A 25493-nucleotide genomic window follows, 5' to 3' on the forward strand; every position below is an offset into this window, starting at 1 on the left:
GATTTCCTGTCTCGGTCTGCAGAGAAGGCCTGCAATTTGATTGCTTACTCCTGGACGACGTTCTGCTAGGAGATAGATTCTGTAATGGATGGCCCATTTCCAAATGGCTTGTGCTAGGCGTGACAGTTGGAGAGTGTCCCCCCCCCATTTTTGTATGCAATACATAGCTGTCATGTTGTCTGTATGGACTAAGACAGTTTTGCCTATTAGGTGTGTTTGAATGGCTTTAAGAACTAGAAACACTGCTAGTAGCACTAGGTGATTTATATGTAGGCTCTTGTACTTTAGAGTCCATAATCCTTGGATTGTGTGACTTTGTAGGTGGGCGGCCCACCCAGTGAGCGAGGAGTCTGCTGTTAGCACGGTCTGTGGAACAGGGTCAAGAAAGGACCGCCCTTTGGATAAATGTTGTGGGTTCCACCACTGCAGAGAGCAATGGGTGCGGCCATTTACCAACACTAGATCGGTCAACTGACCCTACGACTGGTTCCACTGACTTGCTAGACATTCTTGAAGGGGACGCATGTGAGGTCTTGCGTGGGGAGTAATTATAATGCAAGACGCCACCATCCCTAGCAGTTGCATGAAGACCCTTGCTGGCAACGATTGGTTGGGCCGAAATTGAGTGAGAAGGGACAGAATACTGTGAATCCTGGCAGTATTGGGAGAGGCTAGAGCTTTCTGAGCGTCTATCGTGGCTCTCAGATAATTTTGCGTGTTGGAAGGCTGCAGATGAGACTTCAACGCATTCGCTGTAAATCCTAGTTGGTGAAGTAAGCGAATAGTGGTTTGAGTGTGTTGGAGACACATCTGGTAACTGCTGGATTTGATGAGCCAGCCATATAGGTGTGAGAAGACATGGTGTTGTCTTCTCAGATGTGCTGCGACTACTGCCAGACATTTGGTAAATACCCTGGGAGCAGTGGCGACTTCAAACTGTAGTACTTTGAATTGGTAATGATGACCCACTATCATGAATCTGAGGTATTTGCGATGAGAGGGACGAATTGGAATGTGAAAATATGCATCTTTTAAATATAGAGTAGACATAAAATTGCCCGGCTGTAGAAGTGGGAACACTTGTTGAAGTGTCACCATGTGGAAATGCTCTGAAAGTATGTAGAGGTTTAGTTATCTGAAATCTAGAATAGGTCTCAAGGAGCCGTCCTTTTTGGGGATGAGAAAGTACAGGGAGTACGCACCTGTCCCTTGAAGTTGCAACGGCACAGGTTGTATGGCTCTTTTAGAGAGGAGAGACTGAACCTCTTGCTGAAGAAGATGCAAGTGTTCTGGTGACATTTTGTGAGAACATGGTGGTATGTTTGGAGGGTTGTTGGTAAGCTCCAGGCAATAACCATGTTAGATAATTCCAAGTACCCATTTGTCTGTGGTGATAGGTTGCCAAATGGGGAGGAATTGTAGAAGACGTCCCCCGACAGGTGTTGAATGATCGGGGGAAAGTTTAGGCAAGTCACTGCTTGTTGGGGGGAGGGGGAATTACATGGTGCGGAACCCCTGCATCGACCTTTGTTTTTGATACCTCTGTATCCTCCTCTAAAGAAACCCCTTTTAGACGAAGATTGACTGTTGCCTTTGTAAGAGGTGGCAGTATTGTCTGAGGATATGGTTTTCGAAACTCCACGGTAAAAGGAGTGACGGAAGGAGCCCCCGATTAAAGGGAGAGTGGAGAGCTCTCATAGATTTGGCTACCTCTGTGTCGTGTTTCATTTTTTCTAATGACTTATCTACTTCGGACCCGAAGAGATGTCCTCAACCATGCATGTCTCCTTAGTAACACACTAGTGTAGATCTCTCTAGCTGCAGTCTCTGCAGCATTTAAAGCGCATCTAATTGAGGAATTGGATATGAGTTTCCCTTCCTGGACTAAATCTTGGGCTTTAGCCTTGTGCTCATCTGGGAGGTGTTGTAGCAACTGCTCCATTTCGTCCCCGTGTGCCCTATCATATCTGGCCAGTAGGGCCTGGGTGTTGGCAATGCACCACTGATTTAGTGCTAGGGTGGCTACCCATTTACCAGTCTCGTCTAATAGTTTTGAGGGGGAGCATCCGTTGTAGTCTGTGAATTGGCCAGTTTACGGGCATTCAACACCATCAAAGAGTCTAGTGGTAACTGTTCTTGAATTAAGACTGGATCTGAGGGAGCAGGCTTATATTTGTTATCAATCCTGGGGGTGAAAACGCGAGCACGCACTGGCTCTTTAAAGAGGTCATCAGCATGTCTCATTATACCTTTAAGCATAGGTAGAGCGTAACTAGCCCTTTCTGTGGTACTGAGTGTTTCAAATTGGAAATCTTCTTCTAAAGATTCCTTGTGTAACTGCACCCCATGACATTCCGCAGCTCTAGCAAGTTATCTAGATACCCTACATTGTCATCAGGAAGGGAAGGCTCTGCCGGGTCAAGATCTGGGTCGTTATCTGTAGGTGAATCTGTGTGATAATCCTTCCAGGGGTCTAACGGTAAATTTCCCCCCCCAATCTCCATCATCAGGTGGTGGTGGTGGAGAGTTAGTTGGTGTAATCAGCAAATGATGCAAAGGTGGAAAAGTTGGTGCAGGGGAATGTGGAGAAAGAGTAGGAGGGGAGGGGTTAGTACCCACATTCTTTCTATTGAAAGGAATGAAGAAAGGGGTGTCCTCAGACTCAGGTTTGCGTTTGAGTGACTTTGTCAGAACACGTCCTGTATCTGGATTTATATAAAGTTCCTTTTGCTTTGGGTCTGATTTTGGTGCTGTCAGGGCTCACCGAGCATACTCGCACTAACAGCGCAAACGGAGATCAAAAGGACAAGAAACTACAATTCCCGTCATTCCCTTTCACGCTGTCATCACGTGAGCTGACGTTGCACACTATCCGACGTGCTGTCAGCGGACCTGCATATCTGCCGATGGCGCCTGTAAGATGACGCCGATTATCCTGTGGTTCCCGCTGTAGGAAGAAGTACGGTCAGGTAAGGGTGCAAATGTGCACCGGATTGTTTCAGTTGTTTTCTCTGATGCACAAGTGCCACGGAGTATCCGGAGCATGTTTCCAAGTTCCTCCCGTTGGCGAGACGCTTTGTTCTTTATTGTCTCATGCGGGAGGAAATGTTGTGACCATTTTGTTTAGAAACGCGTATCCTGGAACTGTTCTCACTCTCACTATGAATTAATAGCGAGATTGCAGGAATACCTCAGGTGATGCCTTCCTACGTTTTGCTGGAGGAGGGGTACTAAAGTCCGGCATTAATTATTTAAGCCGCAAAGAGAACACTTGGTCTGGATTGTGTTTTTGGGGTATTGAAGAAAACTATTGAAGACCTCTTTGTGTTTTGGAACACCTGTGGTAGCGTTGTTGTAATGTACTACAGATCCTTGCATTCCATTAATTTTGGATTCTGTGTTATCCTTCACTTGTAGGGGAGATCAGTTGGGGGTGTCCAGGACTGAATATCCATATTCTGGTGGGGACACGCATACTTCCTCTGAAGGTATGGGCTTTCACTGCAGGACTCTGTGACAATAGGGAGGGTATGTTTTGTCAATAGTGTTATGTGCTGCTTAATTGACCTGTTATTTTCCTTGTGTGAAGAACCTGCTGATGCCCTGTATTCACCCTCACATCTCACCCGGTGTACAGCCCTCATTATATTCTTTACAGGTATAGATATATATTCCATTGGGTAGTGTCTGCAAGTGCAGTAGTAGCATAGCTAGACTCCTGGTATTACAGTAAAACCATTATTTTATCTCTGTTGTCCATAGGTCTCCCTCCCTGCTGTTCCTACCCTTTGCTTCCCTCGCTTGACCATCCCACTAGTCCGAGAGGATTTATTCTATCCGGACTTGGGGCTGTCGAGAGGTGGACCCCTTAAAGCTTCAACCCGATCCGGAGGATAACCTGGTGACCGTGATAGGTGCTGGGGCGTCGAAAATTGGATCCTGCAATTTTGGAGTAACTGTTATAGGTTTTGGAAGAGGATTTTGGTACCAGCAGAAAAACTTTTCGGGGCTGAAGGTTTCGGTGCTAAAGGAGGCTTTGTTTTCAGTGTCAAGGATTTCGGCTCAAAAGCAGTTTTCGGCTTAGAGTCTGAAGGTTTCGGCTCAGTGCCAGACTGTGGTCGACTCGATCCGAGCCACAAGGCTTAGAGATATGTTTCGGTGCCGAGCCGGAGCATCAGAAACATCTGGTCAGTGCCGACCATGGCCTGAAGACGGGGGTGGGGCTGAAGTTGAAGTTTGGGTTAAGGGGAATTTGGTACTCATGGTAGACACGGTACGTTGACCTTGTGGCAAGTCTTCTTCCAACTCTGAATCCGATCCTGGGATGGGGACAAGTTCCTCCAAGTTCCACCTTGGCCCCTTGTGTGTCAAATTCATGCTCAGATCCTTCACCAAAGCTGTCCGGCAGGTATTCAACATTTTGACTCTGCATCTCAGGACGTCGAGTCCGATGACCACAGAGCGTTTTCTTTGATCTGAAAGATTTGCACGCGTCGCGGTTCCCTTCGTTGTGCTCCGTAGACAAGCACAAGTTGCAGACGTCGTGCAAGTTGGTGCGTGTAATTTAAATGGAGTCCTTTCCATCGACTGCGAAGTAGAACGACGCGGTTAGGCCGGACGGCCTTTCCAAGATCTTCAAAAGAGCAGAGGTTTTCCTCGATGGATACCATATGCGGAGAAGTGGAATACACGTTCGAACCAATACCGACATGGGTAGAGTGGATTGCGCACCGAGTGGGAACCCGAAGAAACAGTTTCGAAGCGGAGCGCAGCAATACACATCTGAACCCGATGGCGGAAGAAAACAATCTAACAATGGAGTCGATACCCATGCGCACTATCACCGAAATGGACCCAACACTAGATGGTAGGAGTCTACAGATCACATGCCTCGAACATTCATTCACTAAATAAGATTACTCTATACCCTACCCGAATAAATGCCTCCCTTTGCGATTGCTCGCGGTATACGTCACGGGTGCCCGCTCTCTCCCATTCCTTTCGCGTGGCAATGGAGCCAATCACGGATCATCTGCCTCAGCATATTCCTGTATCCATGTATGCGATGAGGTCACCCTGTATAGCCGGAACCCGCCTGAAGATCTAAACCCTCTCCTTAGGGAGTTTATTCTGTTTGGGCATATAGTGGGCATCACTATCAACTGGTCAAAGTCCATTCTATTCCCATTTTCTGATGCCACGCAGACCTTTACATCCAACGTTCCCCCAACATGGGCCACCGATTCTGTCCGATACATGAGAATATGGCTACATTGTCACCCGCAGGAGCTGAGGTGTGACAAATATGGTAGGTTGAAGACGTGGTTAGATGAGCGTGTGCTGACATGGTTGAGGCTGCCCTTATCCCTTACTGGTAGATTAGAGATCGCCGAAAATGACTATACCCCCTACATGTGTGTCAATTTAACTCTCTCCCTCCCAACTTGCTTTTGCCTTAAGTTGCAATCCCACCTTGTTGCATGGGAAATACACAAACTTCCATTTGCACAGGGTGGTTTGGGAGCGCCCGATATGTACCTTTATTTTTGTAGTGCCTATTTGCACTTTGCTTATGTCTGGCTTCACCCAAATCAGTTTCATCCACACACTGCTCCAGAAGCAGATCATACGGCTCCGTGTCTGCTTTAGACTGTGATTCATGGTCCTCCTTGTATGGTGCGTCGACAGGTCGATTCGGTTGAGTGTACGGTCTTGGCATGGAATGAGCTGTGCAAGAGAGCACGTTTGAAGCACCTCTTTGCCGCTTTTGTGCCGATTCTAGGTCACTCACAGCTCCCGGTGGTGTCTGAGGCTGGAGGGCAGGCGCGTCTGCACCGGCTGCAGTTAACCTCCTTTAGAGCGGCATACCCTGAAGGCACCTTCATTAGTTACTAACCGGTATTTCAGAACTCCCCGGCTTCTCTTCTGGACGCAATGACCTTTTACCAACTTAGGAGTCCCTGCACACGCTCCACAATAACTTTCTGGCGCCCCCCTAGTGTTTGCAGTGCTTTAAGAAGAGCTTACCAATTCTTCACCAAGCAGTGTCATTACGCAAATTTATGCATGTATGCAGCGAACAGCATCGATCTGGACATTAATCTGGAAATTAGTGAGGAACAATGGTCTTTTTGCTGCTCACAATCTTGTGCTCTCTCTCCAAAATTATAGGCTGCGTTTAATTCATTTCAAGTTTTTATACAGAAGCACAAGTTACTTACCTTCGGTAATGATATATCTGTAAGAAACATTAGTTAGTGATAGATTCCTCCCCTTAGAATAGATACCCCAGCAATACCATCTCCGGTGGTGGGTCAGCGAACCAAGATTACACCAGAAAGTCACGGAGAACAGAACGGCCAAAGAAGCAGTCTCTCCGGCATTGGCTGTCCAGGTAATAATGCTTATTAAAAGTATGCAGCGAGGCCCACGTAGCTGCCTGACATGTGTCTTGCAGGGGGACACCACGTCCCAATGCAGTAGTAGCTGCTGTTGCCCTGGTAAAATGGGCACCCAACCCTACCGGAGGTTCCATTTTAGCCAGAGAATAGCAGGCTTTTATACACAAGCGGGAGATAGTCCTCTTGTGTACTGCCCGGCCTTTCTTGGCGCCGACATAGCCAACAAAGAGCTGGTCATCCACCCGGAACTGTTGTGTGCGATTCAGATAAAATAAGAGCGCACATTTTGGGTTCAGACGGTGGAGCCGCTCTTCCTCTCTGGAAGGGTGCGGAAAGAAAGTGGGCAACGTGATTATTTTCCCGGATGTGGAAGGCAACAACAATCTTTGGTAAGAAGGAAGGATGAGTGCGAAGCACAACCTTGTCCGGATGAACAGACAGAAAAGGAGGTTTACAGGAAAGAGCCTGGAGCTCACTCACGCGTCTAGCGGAGGTGATGGCCACCAGGAAAGCAGTCTTTAAAGTCAGTAAATGAAGGACAGTTGTGAAGAGGCTCAAAAGGAGAACACATCAAATAAGCAAGAACCAGATTTAAGTCCCACTGCGGCATCACAAACGGAATAGGAGGGAAAAGGTGAGTAATGCCTTTGAGAAATCTATTTACAACAGGGGACTTGAAAAGAGAGGGCTAATCAGGGAGCCTGAGAAAGGCTGAAATTGCAGAAAGGTAGCCCTTAATAGTGCCCAGAGCAGAGCCCTGCTGGGCCAAAGAGAAAAGGAACAATAAGACTTCTGAAAGAGGGGCAGAAAGGGGATCCACAGTCTTTGCTGTGCACCATGCCACAAATTTGCTCGATATACAGGCGTATACCAATTTAGTGGAGGGACGCCTGGCTGCCAGAATGACATCACAGACTTCAGGAGGCAAGTCAAAAGGAATCAACTGTCGCCGCTCAATCTCCACGCAAGGAGGTGGAGGCTGGACAGGTTCGGGTGGACTGTCCCCTGCTGCTGCGACAGAAGATCTTCCCGAAGAGGCAGTCGGATCGGGGGATTCACGCTTGTACCGAGTAGCTCAGGATACCAAACTCTTCGAACCCAGGCCAGAGCCACAAGAATGACTTGGGCCCGGTCGCGCCTGATCTTCTTCAGCACTCTGGGTAGAAGTGGTATAGGCGTACAACAGACCACAACTCCACTCGCGACGAAAAGCACCGCCGAGCAAGTGCAGCCTTGGAAATTCAAACGCGCAGAACTGATGGCATGGCATGTTCTCTTCGGTGGTGAATAGATCTAACCAAGGCTCTCCCCACTGCTGAAAGAGACCTTGCACCACCTCCGAGTGAAGACGCCATTCGTGATCCATCATGCGGCTGAGTTTGTCCGCCCTGGCGTTCAAAGAACCTGCCAAGTGTTGCACCACCAAGGAAATGCCTTGATGTTCCAGCCATGTCCAGAGACTCAGAGCCTCCCGACATAGGGTCCACGACCCCATCCCGCCTTGCTTGTTGCAGTACCACATGGCGGTGGTGTTGTCTGTGAACACCTGCACTACTTTCCCCTCGAGACAGTGAAGGAATGCCTTCAGTGCAAGTAGGATCGCCCGGAGCTCCAGAAGGTTGATATGGAGCCTGGACTCCGCAAGAGACCAGAGGCCTCTGATCTCTGCCTCTCCCATGCAGCCACCCCATCCCAGGAGGGACGCATCCGTCACCACTGTGTGCTCCGGTTGGGGAAGGGAGAGGGATCTGCCCCTGACCCAAAGCTGGTTCGTGAGCCACCACTGCAATGGTCGGGCAGTGCCCTGCGAGATCTAGATGTACTCCGACAGGTTCCCCTGATGCTGCGCCCACTGGAACTCCAGGTCCCACTGCAGAGCCTGCATTTGCCATCTGGCAGGATTTGTCAGCAGGATGCAGGAGGCCATGAGGCCCAGCATCCTCAAGGTCATCCTAACCGAAACCCAGGACAAAGGCTGAAAGATCGGAATCATAGCCCCAATGTCCCGAACTCGCTGTTCGGGAGGATAAACTCGAAACTGCGCCGTGTCCAGAACCGCTACGATGAAGAGGAGCTTCTGAGAGGGAATCCGGTGCGACTGGGGCACGTTGATGGAGAACCCCAGCAAATGCAGGTCGGCCGTAGTCTGAAGGTGGGAGACGACTGCCTGGGGCGAGCCCGCCTTAAACAACCAGTCATCGAGATAGGGGAAGACTGAAACCCCTGATCTGTGCAGATGAGCTGCGACCATCGCCATCACTTTTGTGAACATCCGAGGGTCGCGTGTAAGGCCCACAGGGAGCACGGTGAACTGAAAGTGCTCGTGGCCTACCGTGAACCGCAGGTAACACCGGTGGGCCGGCAGGATGGGTATATGAAAGTATGCATCCTGCAAGTCTAACGCTACCATCCAGTCTTGCAGATCTAGGGCAGACAAGACCTGAGCAAGTGTGAGCATCTAGAACTTCTCCTTCCGGAGGAAGCAATTGACGTTCCGAAGGTCTTAGATAGGACGCAGGCCCTTGTCCTTCTTTGGAACCAGGAAGTAGTGGGAACAACAACCACGACCCACTTATGGTGTCAGAACGTGCTCGATGGCCCCCGTGGCCAAAAGGGCCGCAACTTCCTGCTGGAGAAGTGCCAAGTGATCCCCCGACAAGCGGTGGTACTGAGGCGGCATGGCTGGAGGGGTAGTCTCAAAGCGGAGGGAGTAGCCCCTGTGGACTATCTGTAAAACCTACCTGTCCGAAGTGATGGTGCGCCAGTGGGGGAGGCGATGGTGAATCCTGCAGCCCACTGGCGTTTGATGGGCCTGAAACACCAGACTAGGAAGGTTTGGAGGCAGTGGTGGTGGTGGTGGACTGACCTGCCCGCTGGCCCCGTGACCCACCTCGGCAGGTCCCATTTCCACGGCTGCGCTGAGACGGTTGCTGCGCAGGCCTGTGGCTCTGAAACAAACGTGTTTGGGCGCCCCTTCCTTGGCCGTGAAAGGCAGAAGCCGAAGGAGTGCGCGTGGCCCAAAGGCCTAGGGACTTGGCCGTAGCCCGCAAGTCCTTAAAGAGCTTAATCGCACTATCTGCCTTGTCTCTAAAAAGGCGAGTGCCATCAAAAGGCATGTCCATCAGAGTGTTCTGGACATCCCCTGAAAAGCCAGTTGTCCTCAGCCAGGCGTGACGGCGTAGCACCACTGTCGTGGAAATCGCTCTGCCCAGCGAGTCGGCGGTGTCAAGGCCACAACGAATCGTGAACTTGGCTGCATCTCTCCCTTCAGCAATAGCTTGGGAGAGCACCGTCTGGGCCTCCTCCGGACACTGAGGCAGCACCTGCGCCACCGTATCCCACACAGAGTGGGAATAACGGCCTAAGAGGCATGCAGTGTTCACAGACCTCAACCCTGAACTGGCAGTACAGAAAATCTTCCCAAACTGCTCCAGTCCCTTGGATTCCTTGTCCGGAGGTGCGGTAGGAAATGTGCTCGATGATGCAACCAAGCTCTCAGGGGTAGGGTGTTGAGAGAGGAAAATGGGTCACGTTCCTATCCACAGGAGCCCCTGTGTTGGGCATGGACCAGGTGCCCAAAAGACCGTCTGAAAGTGCGTCATTGAATGGGAGCAGTGGCTCCGCAGAGGAAGCTGCCAGCCGAAGCACTTCTGTCAGGATGTTAGTCCTGACGGCCACTGTAGGGAGCTCTAGGTGGAGAACCTCGCCCGCCCTACGCAACACCACTGAATAAGTACCACCCTCCTCCGTAGCCACGGTAGAAGGAGACAGTGCGCCAGGTTTTGGAGAAAAATCCAGTCCACCTGAGTCCTCCAAATCCTCTGCCTAGTCTGGGTCAAACTTGCATCGGGCTGCAAGAGGGTCTTCAGACCCCTCCCAGTCCAACGTAAACTGCTGGGCAGGCGGAAAAGAAGGAGGAGGATGGAGAAAGGGATAGAAATTCCACATCGGCGTCAATCGACACAGGTCCAGCACCGCCTCCATGTCATGGTGGAAGCCGGGGACGACATCAGCCAGGGGGGCGGCCGACGCCGGTGCCGTAGACGTCGATGACGGTGGAGGTCGTACAAGGCCAACCGACATAGGCTGGGATCCATGCATTGATCCATGGGGGTCTCGCAGCGCCAAGACCGGAGCAGTCGACAACATCAGGGCCGCAGCCGTCGACGAAGAAGGGTGAGGACCCGCGGGGCCCGAAGGGGCGCTGGCGGGACTCGACGGGCCAAAGAGGCTGGCCATGGCTGACAGAAATTCCTGTAGCTGGGCCAGAGTCGCCGACAGACCTGGGAAGGGCGAGTAGGCCGTTGGCAACTACGTAGGCTCTGCCGGAGCCGTGGGGGTGGCACCACCCTCAGCCGTGTCGATGACAGGCATGGGAAAGGCAAAGAGCGACATCGCGTATTCGACTTCTTGTGCTTAGTCTTACCTGACCCAGAGTGGGAAGGCTTTGTCGAATGATGGTGGCACCTCCGCGACCGGTCCCTCGACCTCCCACGGGACCTTCAACGGCACAAAGCTGATTCCCGGGCCTCAAGCAACTTTCGGGACCGCTCCCGCAAGGTTTTCAGAGCCATGGCCCGGCAGTCGGGGCATGATGTGGGGTCATGGTCGCGCCCCAGGCAGTAGAGACACTCTCGGTGCAGGTCCGTCACCGACATCATGCGGGCACGAGCCTTGCAAGACTTGAAACTGGGCAAAAGTCCCCAAAAACTCAGTTAAAAATTGACTCTGGGTACAGCTCCCTCCGGATCTGCGCTTGCTGGCGCGAAAAGAAGAAGAAAAAAAAAAAGAACTGACGTCCGCGCGTGTGGGCGGCGTTTAAGTAGCTGTCGCGATGTCATCCCGGCGATCACGACGCCTATGAAGGACGCGGAGCTGCACGACGCCACCTTCTGACGCACAGGGGTACTGCTGATGAAAAGTTTCCGGATCCAGTCTGACACCTGGGGGTAATTCTAAGGTAAGGAACCTATCACTAGCGTGTTTCTTTCAGATGCTATCATACGCTGGCGCAGCAGTGATGGATGGACCTGGTGTCAGATGCACGCAGCCTGAGTTGCGCTGCTTTGTGTGCGGACGTCTTACATCTGGCCTGGGAGCGCCCTATATCCAGGATTTTTGGATGGAGGTATGCAGCAACATCGCCAACATTACGGGCCGTGCCCTGGCCTCCATGCCACTCGTTGCTCTATTAAGCTATGTTAGAGAGACACCTCCGGAGTCCCGCAGACGGACGGCAATGCTCCTTTCACTGGTTAAACGTGCAGGGTTGTAATACACTGGGGCAGGCATGGGACCCCCTAAGAGGAATGACTGGCTGAGTGACGCAGCACTGTGCCAGGAGACGCTGGATGCATACTGGGAGCGGATGACCGGCCGTTCTAGAACCAAAGATATCTGGAGTCCTTTGACACACTATCTTAGGTCAATAGACAGGGATTCTTGGCCGAGACCTTTTTTTGGGGGAGGAAAAAATACTGGGTCGTCTATATTGGGGGTGTATTTACTAAGGTGACTTTACGGCCATACAGATTCCCCGTGACTATGACATATCTGCCCTCAGGGTCCCGGGTCATGTCTATGAAACTTCAAAGTCTCGCGATAAGTCTCGGAGGGTGGCCCGGGTTTGGTCTGTGGCAGAGTGACCGATGCGCTCTCTCTACCACAAAACCAGGGGTGAAAGATTCCCTGCCAAACAGGTCAGTGAGTAGCTTCTCCACAAAGAAATCCATGCGGCCAGTCAATGTTGTCTCTGGGATTCCCATGATGCGAACGTTGTTGTGTCGCCCACGTGCCTCCAAGTTCTCGTTCTTGATGGCGACCTCTTTTAGCAGGCGTTCAGTCTGTTCTAACCATTTCAGGGATTGGGCAGTCCCATCCTCCAAGTCCGACACCCGTGCTTCCACTACGTCCAACCGGTGGTCGTGGGCCTGAACTTTGGTGCCCAATGATGTGATGGTTTGATCCAGGGTGTCGAAGCAGGAGTCCAGTGCCTTGAAGCCAGCCCGCATCTCAAGCAGCAGTGACGCAACCGAGGCATCAGAAGGCTCCGGGGCCTCCGCAGCGGCCGCCTTCTCTGACATCGCAGGGGGGAAGAGATGAAGAACTTTCAGACGCTTTCCCAAATGGCAGTGCGCTCTGTTGTGGGTCCCTATGACCCATGCCTCCGGGGTTGTGCCGTGTGTCCAGTGGGTCTTGCTGCGTAAGCGTGCTCAAGGTGGTGTGCGGTTCAAGTAGGCCCGCACAGCGCTCCTGCCACTTGCGTGATCGCACCGGGCGAAAGCCACCCGCCGCACAGATCCAGCAGCGTTCTCAACAAGGGGAGAGAGCAGACTTCCAGGTACACAGACTTATGGACTTCACGGCTGAAAGCTGCCCCAGAATCCACATCCGGATTAAAGTGTGATCCGCCTCTTGGTCCGAGCCGCGCTGGCGTCTAGCCGATAGCGTGGGGAGTTCTGTAGTCCCCCATAGCGTGTCTCCTGCACAGCGCGATGGTGAGGTGTTAGCGGCGAGGCCCACCACAGGCACGTGGCGAAGGCGTCGCTGTAGGCACCAGGCAGGCACACCACCGGGCCCGCCCGCAGTCCCAGCCAGGTGCCCCCAGCCCCCGATATCACCGGCGCGCAGGCCCTGTCCCCGCAGCGCCGGATCCGATGTTCTATGGGCGCGGGGCAACCAGCCCAGGCGCAGAACAAGCACCGGTAACGGGGGGCAAAGGGGGACACAGGCACACCGCCCGACTCACCCAATGTCTCGCTGGTGGCGGCTTCAGGTCCGATGAGCAACCGCGGGCAGCCGCTCAGTGCGGGTCCGCCCAGGCGCTCGCAAGAGCCGCGCCAGCAGGCCCGGCCCACAAGCTCCGAAATGATTCCCCAGGTCTATCAAGGGCTGGACTCCGCAAGCAGGGCCACAGCACCAATGCCGCTTTCACTGTCCGTGACGGTGATTTCGGTGCAAGTTGTGAGGCTGGTTCCGGGGAAAAATTGCCACTGGGCCAGGCTGATGTTATGAGCCTTACTAGCTAGCGGCCATCTTCGCTGCCGGCTTGGCCACGCCCCCCTTCTTGGCCGAGACTAACCCAAATATTTCTCCCTTAGATTGCTCATACATCTGCATGAGTTTTTCCCACGACTGCCCTTGCAAAAAACACTTTTTTCCCCTTTGGTTGGTTGGTTAGTAAGAGCACTGACCCTTAACTCCCTCATGTGGTGAGAGGGTGGCTCCATTGAGTGGCGCGGCTACCGGACAATCTATTCTGTCCTTCCCGTTGCTCCTTCTCTCGACTGCTTTTCTTCTCTCCCATCACTCCTTCTCTTACTTTTCGGGATATTTGATGTTTCACGTCTATGGTTTCTATTATGTGACGTCTTAACAATGTAAACTGTATCTCTGTTGCTATGTGATATAAAAAATCAAACAGTAAAAAAACAAAACTGACTGTGCTCCAGGAGTACTTGCGCAAGGTTAGTTACATCCCTTTTGTTACATGCTCAATAATCTTGCATCCTCGGAGTTCTGGTCTTTATTTATAATGTGTAAACGTCAGCAGTGGCTGCAGCTGGTAAAAGCCACGACAGATGCAGATATCTTTGTAACATGTTCAGTCAGTCGTGGCTTTTTAAGCCAATGGTGTGTTGCGCTCTGGGGCTTGAGAGTTCCCTGCCACAGGGACACTGGACAGCTTAGGCTAGAAGGCCACAGACGTTGCTGCTCAAATAACTTTATTTTAAGGGACAACAGCAATTTTACGAAAGGAACGAGAGCAGGAGCTGCAACAACCCCGTCAAGTGCCCACATTTGTGTGATAATTCTCAGAGAATTTATCAAATAGTGTTAGTCTAACACAAGATACTGGCACTTGGCAGGGCTGTTCCTTGACCTATGACCCAGCACACTGTAAACAGAGCCCTACTACAAACAATGCATACATCGCAGAGACCCGGAGGGGCTGCGGCAGCGTGCAGGAGCTGGAAACTGCAGGACATAAGTCAGTCCTGTAATACGGAGTCAAGGATGTGTTAATAATAACAATTCACAGGGCTGCCTGTTTACTGGGAGACGCCATATCTGCCACCATGAGAACAATCTGATGGGGGCGCTGAACAGACTGCACGGGCAAAGGAGCCCTTTGAAACTGAAATAAACATCCTAATAACTGGGTCCCTCCCAAGAGACTTCTCCCCTTACATTGTTATCACTGCAGAAGAGGGTGGGCAGGAGGGACGAGGGGCTGAAGGTCTCTGCAGCTCACACCAGTCTCAGCTCTGCTCCTCCCCCGAGCAAGAAGAACGGGAAGAGCCTCTCTTTGAAGGGGGCTTGTGGGAATGTGTAGAGAAGCTCCATGGAGTCAGCATTGTACAGAGACAGCCGCCCCCCCTCGTAGTCCAGATACACCCCCAGCTTCAGGGGCTTCTCACGGGGGGACAAAGGGGTCTCAGGAGAGGTGAGGGCCTCGTACTTACCCCCCCACCCCTCCAAAACCCACACTCCCCCCTCAGGTGACCATGTGAAGATGTCTTTCCTGTTCACAGACTCTGCTGCAACCCCCACATGCCATGCAACTTCCTCCTGCAGCAGCTGCACCTCCCAGTAATGTCTACCAGAGGTGAACCCCTCGCTCCCCAGCACACAGGGACAGAGGGAGGTGAATCTCTTGGGGGTGTCCGGCAGGTGCTGCTGTACTTTGCCTGTGTCTCTCACTCGCCTCCGCCCCTCAGACAGGTGTAGCCCAGGATGAGCCGTGTCAGGATCCAGAGTCACCATCACTGCAGAGAAAAGATTCAGAATGAAAGATTTAGTGACACAAATAAAGGCTGTAACTACTGCTTTCCATATGATTTATTAAGCCACATCTGCTCACTACACTAAAGCGCTCATTCATATCCCAACATGCATTTCACATCCCAATGCATTTCGGCCGTTCACACACCAGCTAATGGGAGGCAACACGCGGCCTGAATTCGAAGACGCGGCTAAACATACTCATTAATTGCCCCCAGATGAAGGCCTGAACGGCCGAAATGTATTGGGACCAGTGAAATGCATGTTGGGATATGTAGTGTCTAAACTACAAATGAGTTTAAATTGAGAAAGAAAGGTATTGAACAAAGAATAAATCAATGCCAGTGAAACATTTGGTTTGAATGTATTTATTCATATTTGGAGATTAAACGGATTAACCTCACATAGAGGACATTACACCAGTTCCCTGGGGACATACCCCACATCTGTGGGGATGCAGCTAATTCATAGCATTTGGATGTGCACGCACTAGCACCAACTACACCACACTAGCACATATGACACATGTTACACTAAACCACTACTCCTGGAGCATACTGCACCCAACACGAGTCAAACTACACTACCACACATGAAACATACATTACACTACAACAAATTACAAATACATCACTGCACCACACATGAACCAAACTACACTACTCCTCACTACCACACATGACGCATACTACACTACAGCAACTACTAGACGATACATACTACATTACAACACACTACCAAACATGACACTACACCAAACTACCCTACAGCACACAAGGCATGCTACACTACACTACCATAAATTACACATACTACACTACACCGCACAACCACCATGAAGTATACTAAACTATACCACACATGAAGCATACTACATTACTACTCATGAAGCATACTACATGGCTTCACATATTGGGGCAGCACTGTACAGTGGACAAAACACGACTAGCAGCACAAGGTGATAGAAAACACACTGTATTACACTGTACCATATGGTAGACTGCATTAGAGGACACACTGTGCAAGCTATAACACTGCACTAAGTAGAACATAGCACTAAACGGTGCACTGCCCCAGTGAACACACTGGATTAGGCAGTTTACTGTTGTGTAGTTCCCACTAATCCGTAGGATCTGCACGTTTGTGGACATCAAACATTGGGTGCAGCGCTTAGACAGATTCATGCACCCCGTAGTATACGTTGGCATGGAGACCAGCTAGCTCACAGTGCCACCATAAGCCCCCCCTAACCTAAACCGGGACCGAATGGTTTCTGGCAACCACTGACCATGACAACCCTGACCCATCAGGGATCGTGATAACAGATCTAGACCCCCTTTGCCAATCTCTCATGCACTCTTGTTCTCAGAGAAATATACAGAGAATGCACAATGGGATGTTTTCAATATATTTTTCGAACCAACTTTATTCTTGGATAGAATACATGTGGTGCGATAATCAGTAGACAGAAGTATATGAAAGGGGTTACGAGCACCGAAATAATGAGTAGCGGGTATGGTACCACCATGGTGCTAAAACAGTGTATAAATGCAGGCTTCTAAAACAAAGTGGTAATCAGGCGTACTCCTACTATGCAATCCCTACTCCATGTGCGCCTAGAGAGTATGTAGAAGTAAAGCTAAGAATCCCCACACGGGATGATTCAGCCCCATTATCTGGCGGGAAAGAATGTAGGACCTCTGTCTTGGCCACGAACTGGACACCCCACACGGAGATAGCAGGCAGCTGCTTGGCAAAGCCTCAGCATGCGGGGAGCCCTCGAGGTCAGCAGCAATGCGCCTTTATCGATAATAAAAAGCATCCTTGTGATGTACATGCGGATTAGTGTGGTTACGGGTAGGCAGATAGCCCTGTCGCCCAGTTGATGAAGATAGGACATTTGCACAAAGTGCACAAAGGCCTTGTACTCATTTTTCGAGGCGTCATGATAATGTTGTGCAAAGCTAGATGTGTAAGCAAAGCAGTTTCAGAGAAACATATTCAACATGGTCACGTACGTGAATATGCGCCAAAGGTCACAGTAACATGTAATTGTGCAGAAAGAGGGCAATGTAAGAAAATGTGCATCGATGCTAAATGGGCCTAACCCGGGCACATACAATTACTATCTTAGCATGTGCACTACACAACACTGAACTACAGAGCACACAACAGTTGCTAGCACACTGGTTTAACAGCACTATACACTAGCGAGAATACTAAACTATGAAGCACACAACACTGAAAAGTACACATTACTGGAACATGAGGTAATTTTGAATTAAAGTGCACTTTTTCCCTGCCGACCAGGTCCCCAGTGCCAGAGCTCTTTCACAAAGCTGTACCACAATTGGCACAACTTCAGACACTCCTGAAAGACCCTAGTAAAGGGAACCCCTGGTACCTATGGCATTGGGACTGAAGAGGGTCCACAAGGGTAGCAGCAAGAATTGTGCCACCATAGGGACCCCTCACCAAAGCCATTGCAGGCTGCCATTGCAGGCTGGGCGTCTTGGTGCAGAGAAAACTGAACAGTCAACACGGCAAACAGCCCTTTGTGTCATGCTTCACAGCACCGGATGAGATATAGGTAAGTCGCCCCTAAGGCAGGGTGCACTATACCTAATGTGTGGACATATCTGTCTGAGCAGATATGACCCTAGAATACCAAACTCCATTCTTGGATATTGTAAGCGAAAAGGGGAGCCATACCAAGGTCATGGGCTGGACACTCGTCCTTACGCGTTCCCCAGCACCATGATGGCTTCACTGAACCCAGAGATGTTTGGTACCAAATATCTCATCAAGTACACAGAGGTCGCCCCCTGAAAACCTACCAGCACTGGTGTATGACTAGCCTTAGCCAGCCTGCCACTACCAGACAGGTTTCTGACCTCATGGGAAGAGAGTCACGGCTCTCCGAGGCTAGAAACACAGCTTGCAAAGATAACACCTTCTCCCCAAGCAGGAACTGCATTGCGGAGTGGAAAGCTTCAAAGACTCTTCTGCCTTTGAAGTATACCCCAGGCCATCTGCTGTTAGAAGCAGATGCCGACCCCCCTGTCCTACCCCACTTTTAGTGGGAGGACAGGCGAGAGAATTAGTAAGATTAGGGGGTGTGCCCACTCCGAGCCATTCACCACACCACCCCTCAGGCAGCATAAGTGAGCCCCAAATAAGTTTCTATCTTGCTTTGTGGGAAAGTTGCCAACCACGGGTTAGGTTATGCCCTTTCCCACTGGAGGTGGGCACCCTAAAGGTAAGTAGCCTATTGGCTACTACCTGTAACGCCCCTAAATGCAGTATTTAGGTTGCTCCAGAGACCCTAACGTCAGATTCGACAGGCAAAAGAAGAGCTGCTGACCTCAGAACAGAGACCCTGCTGCAGAATTTTGGCACAAACCCCTGCCTGCTGCCTCAAGAGTCGACCATTGTGGTGTGCGGTCTCACCCTGCTGCTGTGAAGCCTCCGAGAAACTCGGAACACCTCGCGCAGAATGGATGAGCCACTCTCCTGCAGCCCATGGGCACCGAACCAGCAGAGTCCAGCTTCTCAACTGGCATCTTCCCGACAACACTGACGCAGCAACTGAACCAGCAGCGGTGCACCAGCTCCTGAGAGTCAGACCTGTCCCCATACCTAGTGAGAGGACCCCAGGACCTACTGGAGCCGTGCCGTGCCATACCAATACCTGGGGTACCGGACCCCCTGCAACCTGAACCAAGACTAAGAGTTCAATCCGGACTCCAACTGCCATGGTGACGAGCAGTAGTCCTGGGACACCAGAACTCCCGAGACCCACTTCGTGAGCGCCCCAGCTGTCCGGAGATCGTCCCTGCAACCTGCTTATCCCTTACCACTAAGACCATTGTGACGCACAGAGGCCGGCTGACCTATCTACTCCGGACCCAGCCCACCCGGCCTGGGTGACGACAAACCAGCTGTGCTCCTGTGGCCCTTGCAACCAGATGCCTCATTTGAGGTCTCCCGGATTACCTTTAAGTCTCCCTGTGCAGTGTGTTTTGAGGTAGATATGCTAGGGACACACTGGACTAGAACACGCACACTTTAGTAAAATTAACGAGCCTCTACTGTCAATGCACGGAGTACATGCACTTCTGTAATGTGAAAAGAAGAGCGCCAACACTTCTGTAATGTGAATGGAAGAGCACCAGCACTTCTGTAATGTGAAAAGAAGAGCACCGGCACTTCTTTAATGTGAAAGGAAGAGCACCGGCACTTCTTTAATGTGAAAGGAAGAGCACCGGCACTTCTTTAATGTGAAAGGAAGAGCACCGGCACTTCTTTAGTGTGAAAGGAAGAGCACCGGCACTTCTTTAGTGTGAAAGGAAGAGCACCGGCACTTCTTTAATGTGAAAGGAAGAGCACCGGCACTTCTTTAGTGTGAAAGGAAGAGCACCGGCACTTCTTTAGTGTGAAAGGAAGAGCACCGGCACTTCTTTAGTGTGAAAAGAAGAGCACCGGCACTTCTTTAGTGTGAAAGGAAGAGCACCGGCACTTCTTTAGTGTGAAAGGAAGAGCACCGGCACTTCTTTAGTGTGAAAGGAAGAGCACCGGCACTTCTTTAGTGTGAAAGGAAGAGCACCGGCACTTCTTTAGTGTGAAAGGAAGAGCACCGGCACTTCTTTAGTGTGAAAGGAAGAGCACCGGCACTTCTTTAGTGTGAAAGGAAGAGCACCGGCACTTCTTTAGTGTGAAAGGAAGAGCACCGGCACTTCTTTAGTGTGAAAGGAAGAGCACCAGCTGTGTCAGTCTTACAACACACAGCAATAAGAAGGTACAATGTTCTACACTGTATTGGGTATCTCTCATTATTAAACTTCACACAACACTACGCACGAGAGAGCACACAGTACCAGGAGGTACACTTTGCAATAGACACAATACAGCGCTAGACGGCACTAGACCGCATACAACACGAGTGACACGAGAGTACTGAATAGTGTACTGTACTAGGCAGGGAGCACACAGAACTAGATGGCACTCTGCTGTACAACGCACAGTGCACAGTTCCCCACTCTGCAGGAGCCATAATACTGTCCGAGGCGGCACACTGTTCAATACCTTCAGATAACAGAGCCCGTCCGTTTCATACGTGCGGACTCTCTGCAGGGCAAGGAGGAAGCGCTAGGCGTTCTTGTATAACCCTCACCCACCAGGGTTGCCCCTTGGTGGCATGCTTCATCATAGGGTTCATCCCGGCCCGCTGCGGACCTGGGCGTGCCACAACCTGCAAGCTATGCAGCAGCACGGAGTGGTTTGCTCTTATTCATGAAAAGACTAGGAGCAGGAGGGGCCATTTTGTGTACAGTGAAAGGTTAAAACAAGCATTTGCAATGCAATGGGTCTCAATTCGTTTTTTTTAGTTAGAACTATTGGTGTTGAAATGGAAATGTGTTTTACGTATGTGTGAGAGAGAGAGAGCAAGTGTGTGAGTGATCGAGAGGGAGCGGGAGATGGTACAGAGTTATTTGCGTATAGAAGCGAGAGGTAGCACGAAGACAGAGAGCATGCGACAGAGTGTGAAAGCCCAAGTGATGCACATAGGACATCGATGAAGCTGGGCAGAGCAGGCAGTAGGAACTGTAAATTAAAGATCGGAAGTGACGAGGAACGAGCAGGTTCATCCTTCCATAGAGATCCCTAAATGATTTGCTTTGAGAGCGGTTTTAGGACCATTCAGTCCCAGTTTGATTCCTGTGCAGCATGGACTAAATAGAATGAAGTAAACAAGCGGAGGCCTTATAAGTAGTCAAGCCATGTTTTCTACACCAAGCCTCTGCAAACATGAAACAAGGACGTAAGAGGCAATGTTTGTCAAACGCACAAAGAAACAAGCCAAGAATGCTAAACGTGTGGCTAAGCTAAATGAGCTTTGGGCGAAAGAGCGCATGAGTGTTTGGACATTTGATTATTAATTTACTCTGCGTCCACAAAAGGATGTAGGGACTGTGCCAGCTTCTGCGTGGTTTGGCAGCTGAACGCTTCAAAATACCAATGTTGCTGTTGTTTAGTTTGCACGTTACTTGGGACATCTCGTGCAACTTCTCCTGTTTGAGCTGGTGTTCATTCATCCATCTGTGCATGCATCATTCATCAATACACTCACTTTTTCGAGCATTTATTCACCCACATATCCTATGACTCACCTATTCATACTGCCATGCACTCGGTCAATAATCCATTTACCCTTGCGCTTCCTTATACTTGCATTTGATCGCCCCTTGACACGCTCTCGCCTTCACCCAGGCACCAACCGACACAACCACTCATACATAATTCGCTTTTAAAAAAGAAGACTTCTTGGCTTTTCTAGCGCTCGTTCTGTCCAAAACAACAAGTGATGGGGCTCTTCTCTGGTCGCAGATTCAAGGGACATGGACTGCAAACAATGGTACAGTCAGCGCAGTTCTTTTAAAACAAGCACTGGCAATGCCAATTGGTCTCGGCATATTAATGAGTTTAGTGAAGTAGTTGGTATTATAAATATATTAATATACTGTGTTTAGTATCAGATGAATAAGTTAGCAGGTCAGCAATGACTTTAGAAGTATCAGAATAGTAATGCAGCAGTTTTACTAGTAAAGCAGTTACAGCATGAGCAATATCCGCCCAGGACGAGTAGTTAATGGTGCACGATGAAAGATGTGCCCACCGGGCTCATAATTACAACTGCAGGAGCGGCGGTCCCTGATGGAAGACCACTGCGGCCTCCTGGGGCAAGTCGTCGCGCAGAGCGGGAAACTGGATAGGCCGCAGCGCAAACTCCCCCTTTAGGCCCCGGCTCCACAGCAGAGAGTCGCATCTGACACTGGCTTCAGTCAGGCAGGCCCGGGTCGCCTCCTCACCGCACTCCCAGCCAGCAGTCCCAGGTACAGCTCCGCAGGCCCCAAAGATAATCCACCGGTCCGCGGCCGAACACCTCAGCTAGGATATGTTCCTCGACCAAGTGTGGCTCAGGGAAGAAGTCACAGCGATGGCCCGAAGTCCCCGCGGGTGTGACTAGCAGGCAAGGCTGGGTTCGGCCGTGCGTGCCCCGGGGAAGTGCGATACCAGGCGCGGTTTGTGCTACGGGCAGCTCCAGAGCAGGCTTGCGTTGTGTAGTAAAGCAGCGGATGGCAAGCAACATTGAGCAGGAAGCAACAATAAAAATAAAAAAAAGTTCTGCCAACCAACTATTCAAAAATGGAAGTACAAGGAACCCGTACTTAGGCGGTGCTCTTCTGCCTACAGAGTAAGACTTTAGGCGCGCATGTGCACAATGTAAAGCATCGCGCGCATGTGAGAGTCTGGACAGGTTAGGCAAAAGAAAGTGTGAATGAAGGCAACCAATCATATGAAAAAAGCATTTACAAATGCAATAGGACTCGTATTTACACGAGTCCTATTGCATTGTAAACAAAAATGCGGGCGAAGAAGGCAGGAACGGAAGTGGATGGGGGTGGTGGTGGGCAGAGAAGTCACAGACTGCAGGAGTGACAGGGGGAGGCAGGGGAACAAAAGAGTTGCTGAAGTAAAGGGGCTGATAGCCATGGAAGGATAAACACGACGTCATGGCAGTAAGGAGACGGGACTAATATGCCGGCAACCAATCAGAATGCAGCATTTCAGATTTGAGCCAATCAAAAGAATGGGCAGAAAGTGGGCAGAGCTTCCCCCACAATACTGTATACAGCATCCCTCGATGAGACAGCACATGCGCTGCCTCGCCGAGACCTAAAAAGTAAGAAACATGAAGAAAAACATTGGATTGTTGGAGCAGAAGGCTTATACCTGCCATTATAAAGCCAGCCATTATCAACCCTGACCTACAAGGGAGCTCCAACATTCCAATGTGCTGATACAGCCTTAGAGCCCGACGTAGTGGGCTTTACTGGCTACTAAAAGCCCGCTCCAGCGTTGCGAGGGCCTTTCATAACATTTCAATGTTCTCACAAAAGTTATTGCAAGTCTTTCAAATGATGTGGGCTAACTCTCCCTCCCTAAAGTTCTCGCCTTGTATTAGCTACAGCACATGAGTAATGTCAGATCCTGCTTGCTGGATGACAAAGCTGGAGAAAAGTCAGCACAGGGCCACCTTGAGAATTCACAAATTAATTTACCAATCTAATCTATGATAAAGACAATTGTGACTAGGCAATAGCTGTGGTCACATTAAAGAAGGGTACCAAAAGGACTGGCCTTTGCTAATAGACATGTCATGGACAATCTCTGCCAAATATTTTTGTCCCTCATAGCCTCGTACAGGTAGAGCAGAGGGCAGGTGGGGGGACTCTGAGTGACTGTCTTGCTCTCTGGAATGCACCCTGGAAATCCACAAGTGTGATTTCCATGCGTTGTCTATAATCCCACGCTGCATTTGATTATGTTGCAAAAACCTGCTCTCTGGTCCAAGTTACTTATCCATTTATGGAGGACTGTTTCACCGCTCTCACGAGCTTTATGTCAGGAATCTCCCTTTGGAGGGGGGTTGTCGGCACACAGAGCTGTCCTCCGCTTCCCTTCCATTTTGTGAATATCTGGTGGTCCTTTAACCATCTAGAAGTGCAGTCTGACTATTGCCAAAAGGATAGGAATAATGGACTGCCAAAGCAACTGCGAGGCCTGCACGTACTGTCCCTTAACTTATAAGAATTTTTAAGTAGAAGCAAAAATAAATTGGCTCTGGATCGCCAGTAGTGGGAGGAGGACTGCCGGGGCATGTCAGAACTAGACGTCTCTTTACATTGGACTAAGCACCTAAAGATGGTTACAGCTGTAAAACCTTAGCCTGATATTGATCAACAGCCAGTTCTCCTAGGAGCCCTTTAAACATGCATATTGCCACCAGGGTCCACCTTAAAAAGCTCAAATGACTTCACACGGTATTCTGGGTACCAGTGCGAGGATTACTGATCAATACTGCGGTGGAGGCTTGAAACTGGTGAACTGAAGCACGCTCTGTATAGTTCCTTTACACGCCAGTACTAAGTAAGGACGGTCGTGCAGAAGCTGCAACTATCTGCAGATTTAGGAACTTAGAATTGATCATGAAACATGAAGCCTCCACGTTTGTGATGGCTCCTTACAAATGTGACGTACTGGACACCTAAGTAACTTGGACGGCAAAATGACAGAATCTCAAGAGAATTCAGTCACTCGGTCAACAAAAGACCTTTTTTCGACTCTAAAACAGATGAATGTTGGCAGCAGCTTGGTTCTGTGGATGCAAATAACCCAGGTCACCACAAATCAGAAACGCTGCACTGTTCATATAGTGTATGGAGTTAATGTTAAACGTATTGGCGACAGCCAACGCCTACATCAGGGACATATAAAAGACATCCAAAACAAATGACAGCGATTGCCTCAGAGACTGATGCAGGAACCTGTATCGTGTGGAAAAGATTTTCAAAGCCTTAACATACAAGGCTGTCCTTCTAGGTTATCAGTTGACCGACTACAAGTGCAGGTCGGCTGAATTATGAAGTCATTACCAGACTGGCAGATCTAATCTTAGTTTAAATCATGTATTTAATCTTAACCAGGGCAATGCTCCCTACTTAATTTATGCACTGAATTACGTTAAGCCTAAAGGTGAAGTTAGGTGACCGGTGCCACTTTTTTAAACTGTTCTTGGTGCACGACAGCGCTGGTATGTACTACTGTGTGTTACATGTACATACTGCGAATTCCCTACCTCACAACTTACAGCTACAATATCAGCCTCCATCAAGCAACGCTTACTCCCATCCAGTCAATGCATGTATCGGACAAAAACCCATGATTAGTCCACACACTAGCTGCAAATGGCAAACAATTTACTTTCCGAGACACTTTCTTCTTGAAGATGGTGAAGGAAATGATAAAGATGCAAAAGCGAAACTTAGGGCCGCTTATCCATCACTCGGGAACAGGAAGAAACAAACCGTTTTCCGAGCAGGTGACAGACATGGGCGAGTTTGCAAACCACATATTGCCACACATAAGTTTCAATACATCACATGGGAATGGCAGTTGAGGCCTGTGCACCCCACTACTAGGTTTATAATGAACAACGCATATCAGATTTTTTGTGGTTTCTGAGGCAGTCCTGAAAACAGGGAGTAAAACGCTCAAATGGAATCTGTAATGCGAGCCCAGGGATGTGCAGTGGTAGGCAGCAGGGTCCAGTTTCCTGTTCGAGGCAGCAGAGTGACACGGTCATACCTAACGAAGCTACCACAAAGGATATTTTTGAGCCCCTGAGAAAGCGGCAGCCTCAACTGCTGACCCACGAAGTGAGGAGGGATCCTGGCACAAGGGGCA

At 50.1% G+C, this 25493-nt stretch overlaps 1 protein-coding gene across 2 annotated transcripts in view; it reads right to left on the reverse strand.

The window, feature by feature from the left end:
• Window positions 1–13915: 13915 nt before the first annotated feature.
• The window catches only part of LOC146869113 (E3 ubiquitin-protein ligase TRIM39-like), a 73888-nt gene continuing 62310 nt past the window's right edge, over window positions 13916–25493 (reverse strand). For both annotated transcript variants that reach the window (XM_085609599.1, XM_085609739.1), the window contains one exon: window positions 13916–15169. In XM_085609599.1, coding sequence (XP_085465725.1) covers window positions 14652–15169 — 518 coding nt within the window. In that variant the 3' untranslated portion in view covers window positions 13916–14651. The remainder of the gene's footprint in view (window positions 15170–25493) is intronic.

The sequence above is a fragment of the Triturus cristatus genome, chromosome 1_1, assembly GCF_964204655.1.
Source record: "Triturus cristatus chromosome 1_1, aTriCri1.1, whole genome shotgun sequence".
NCBI classification, from domain to species: Eukaryota; Metazoa; Chordata; class Amphibia; order Caudata; family Salamandridae; genus Triturus; species Triturus cristatus.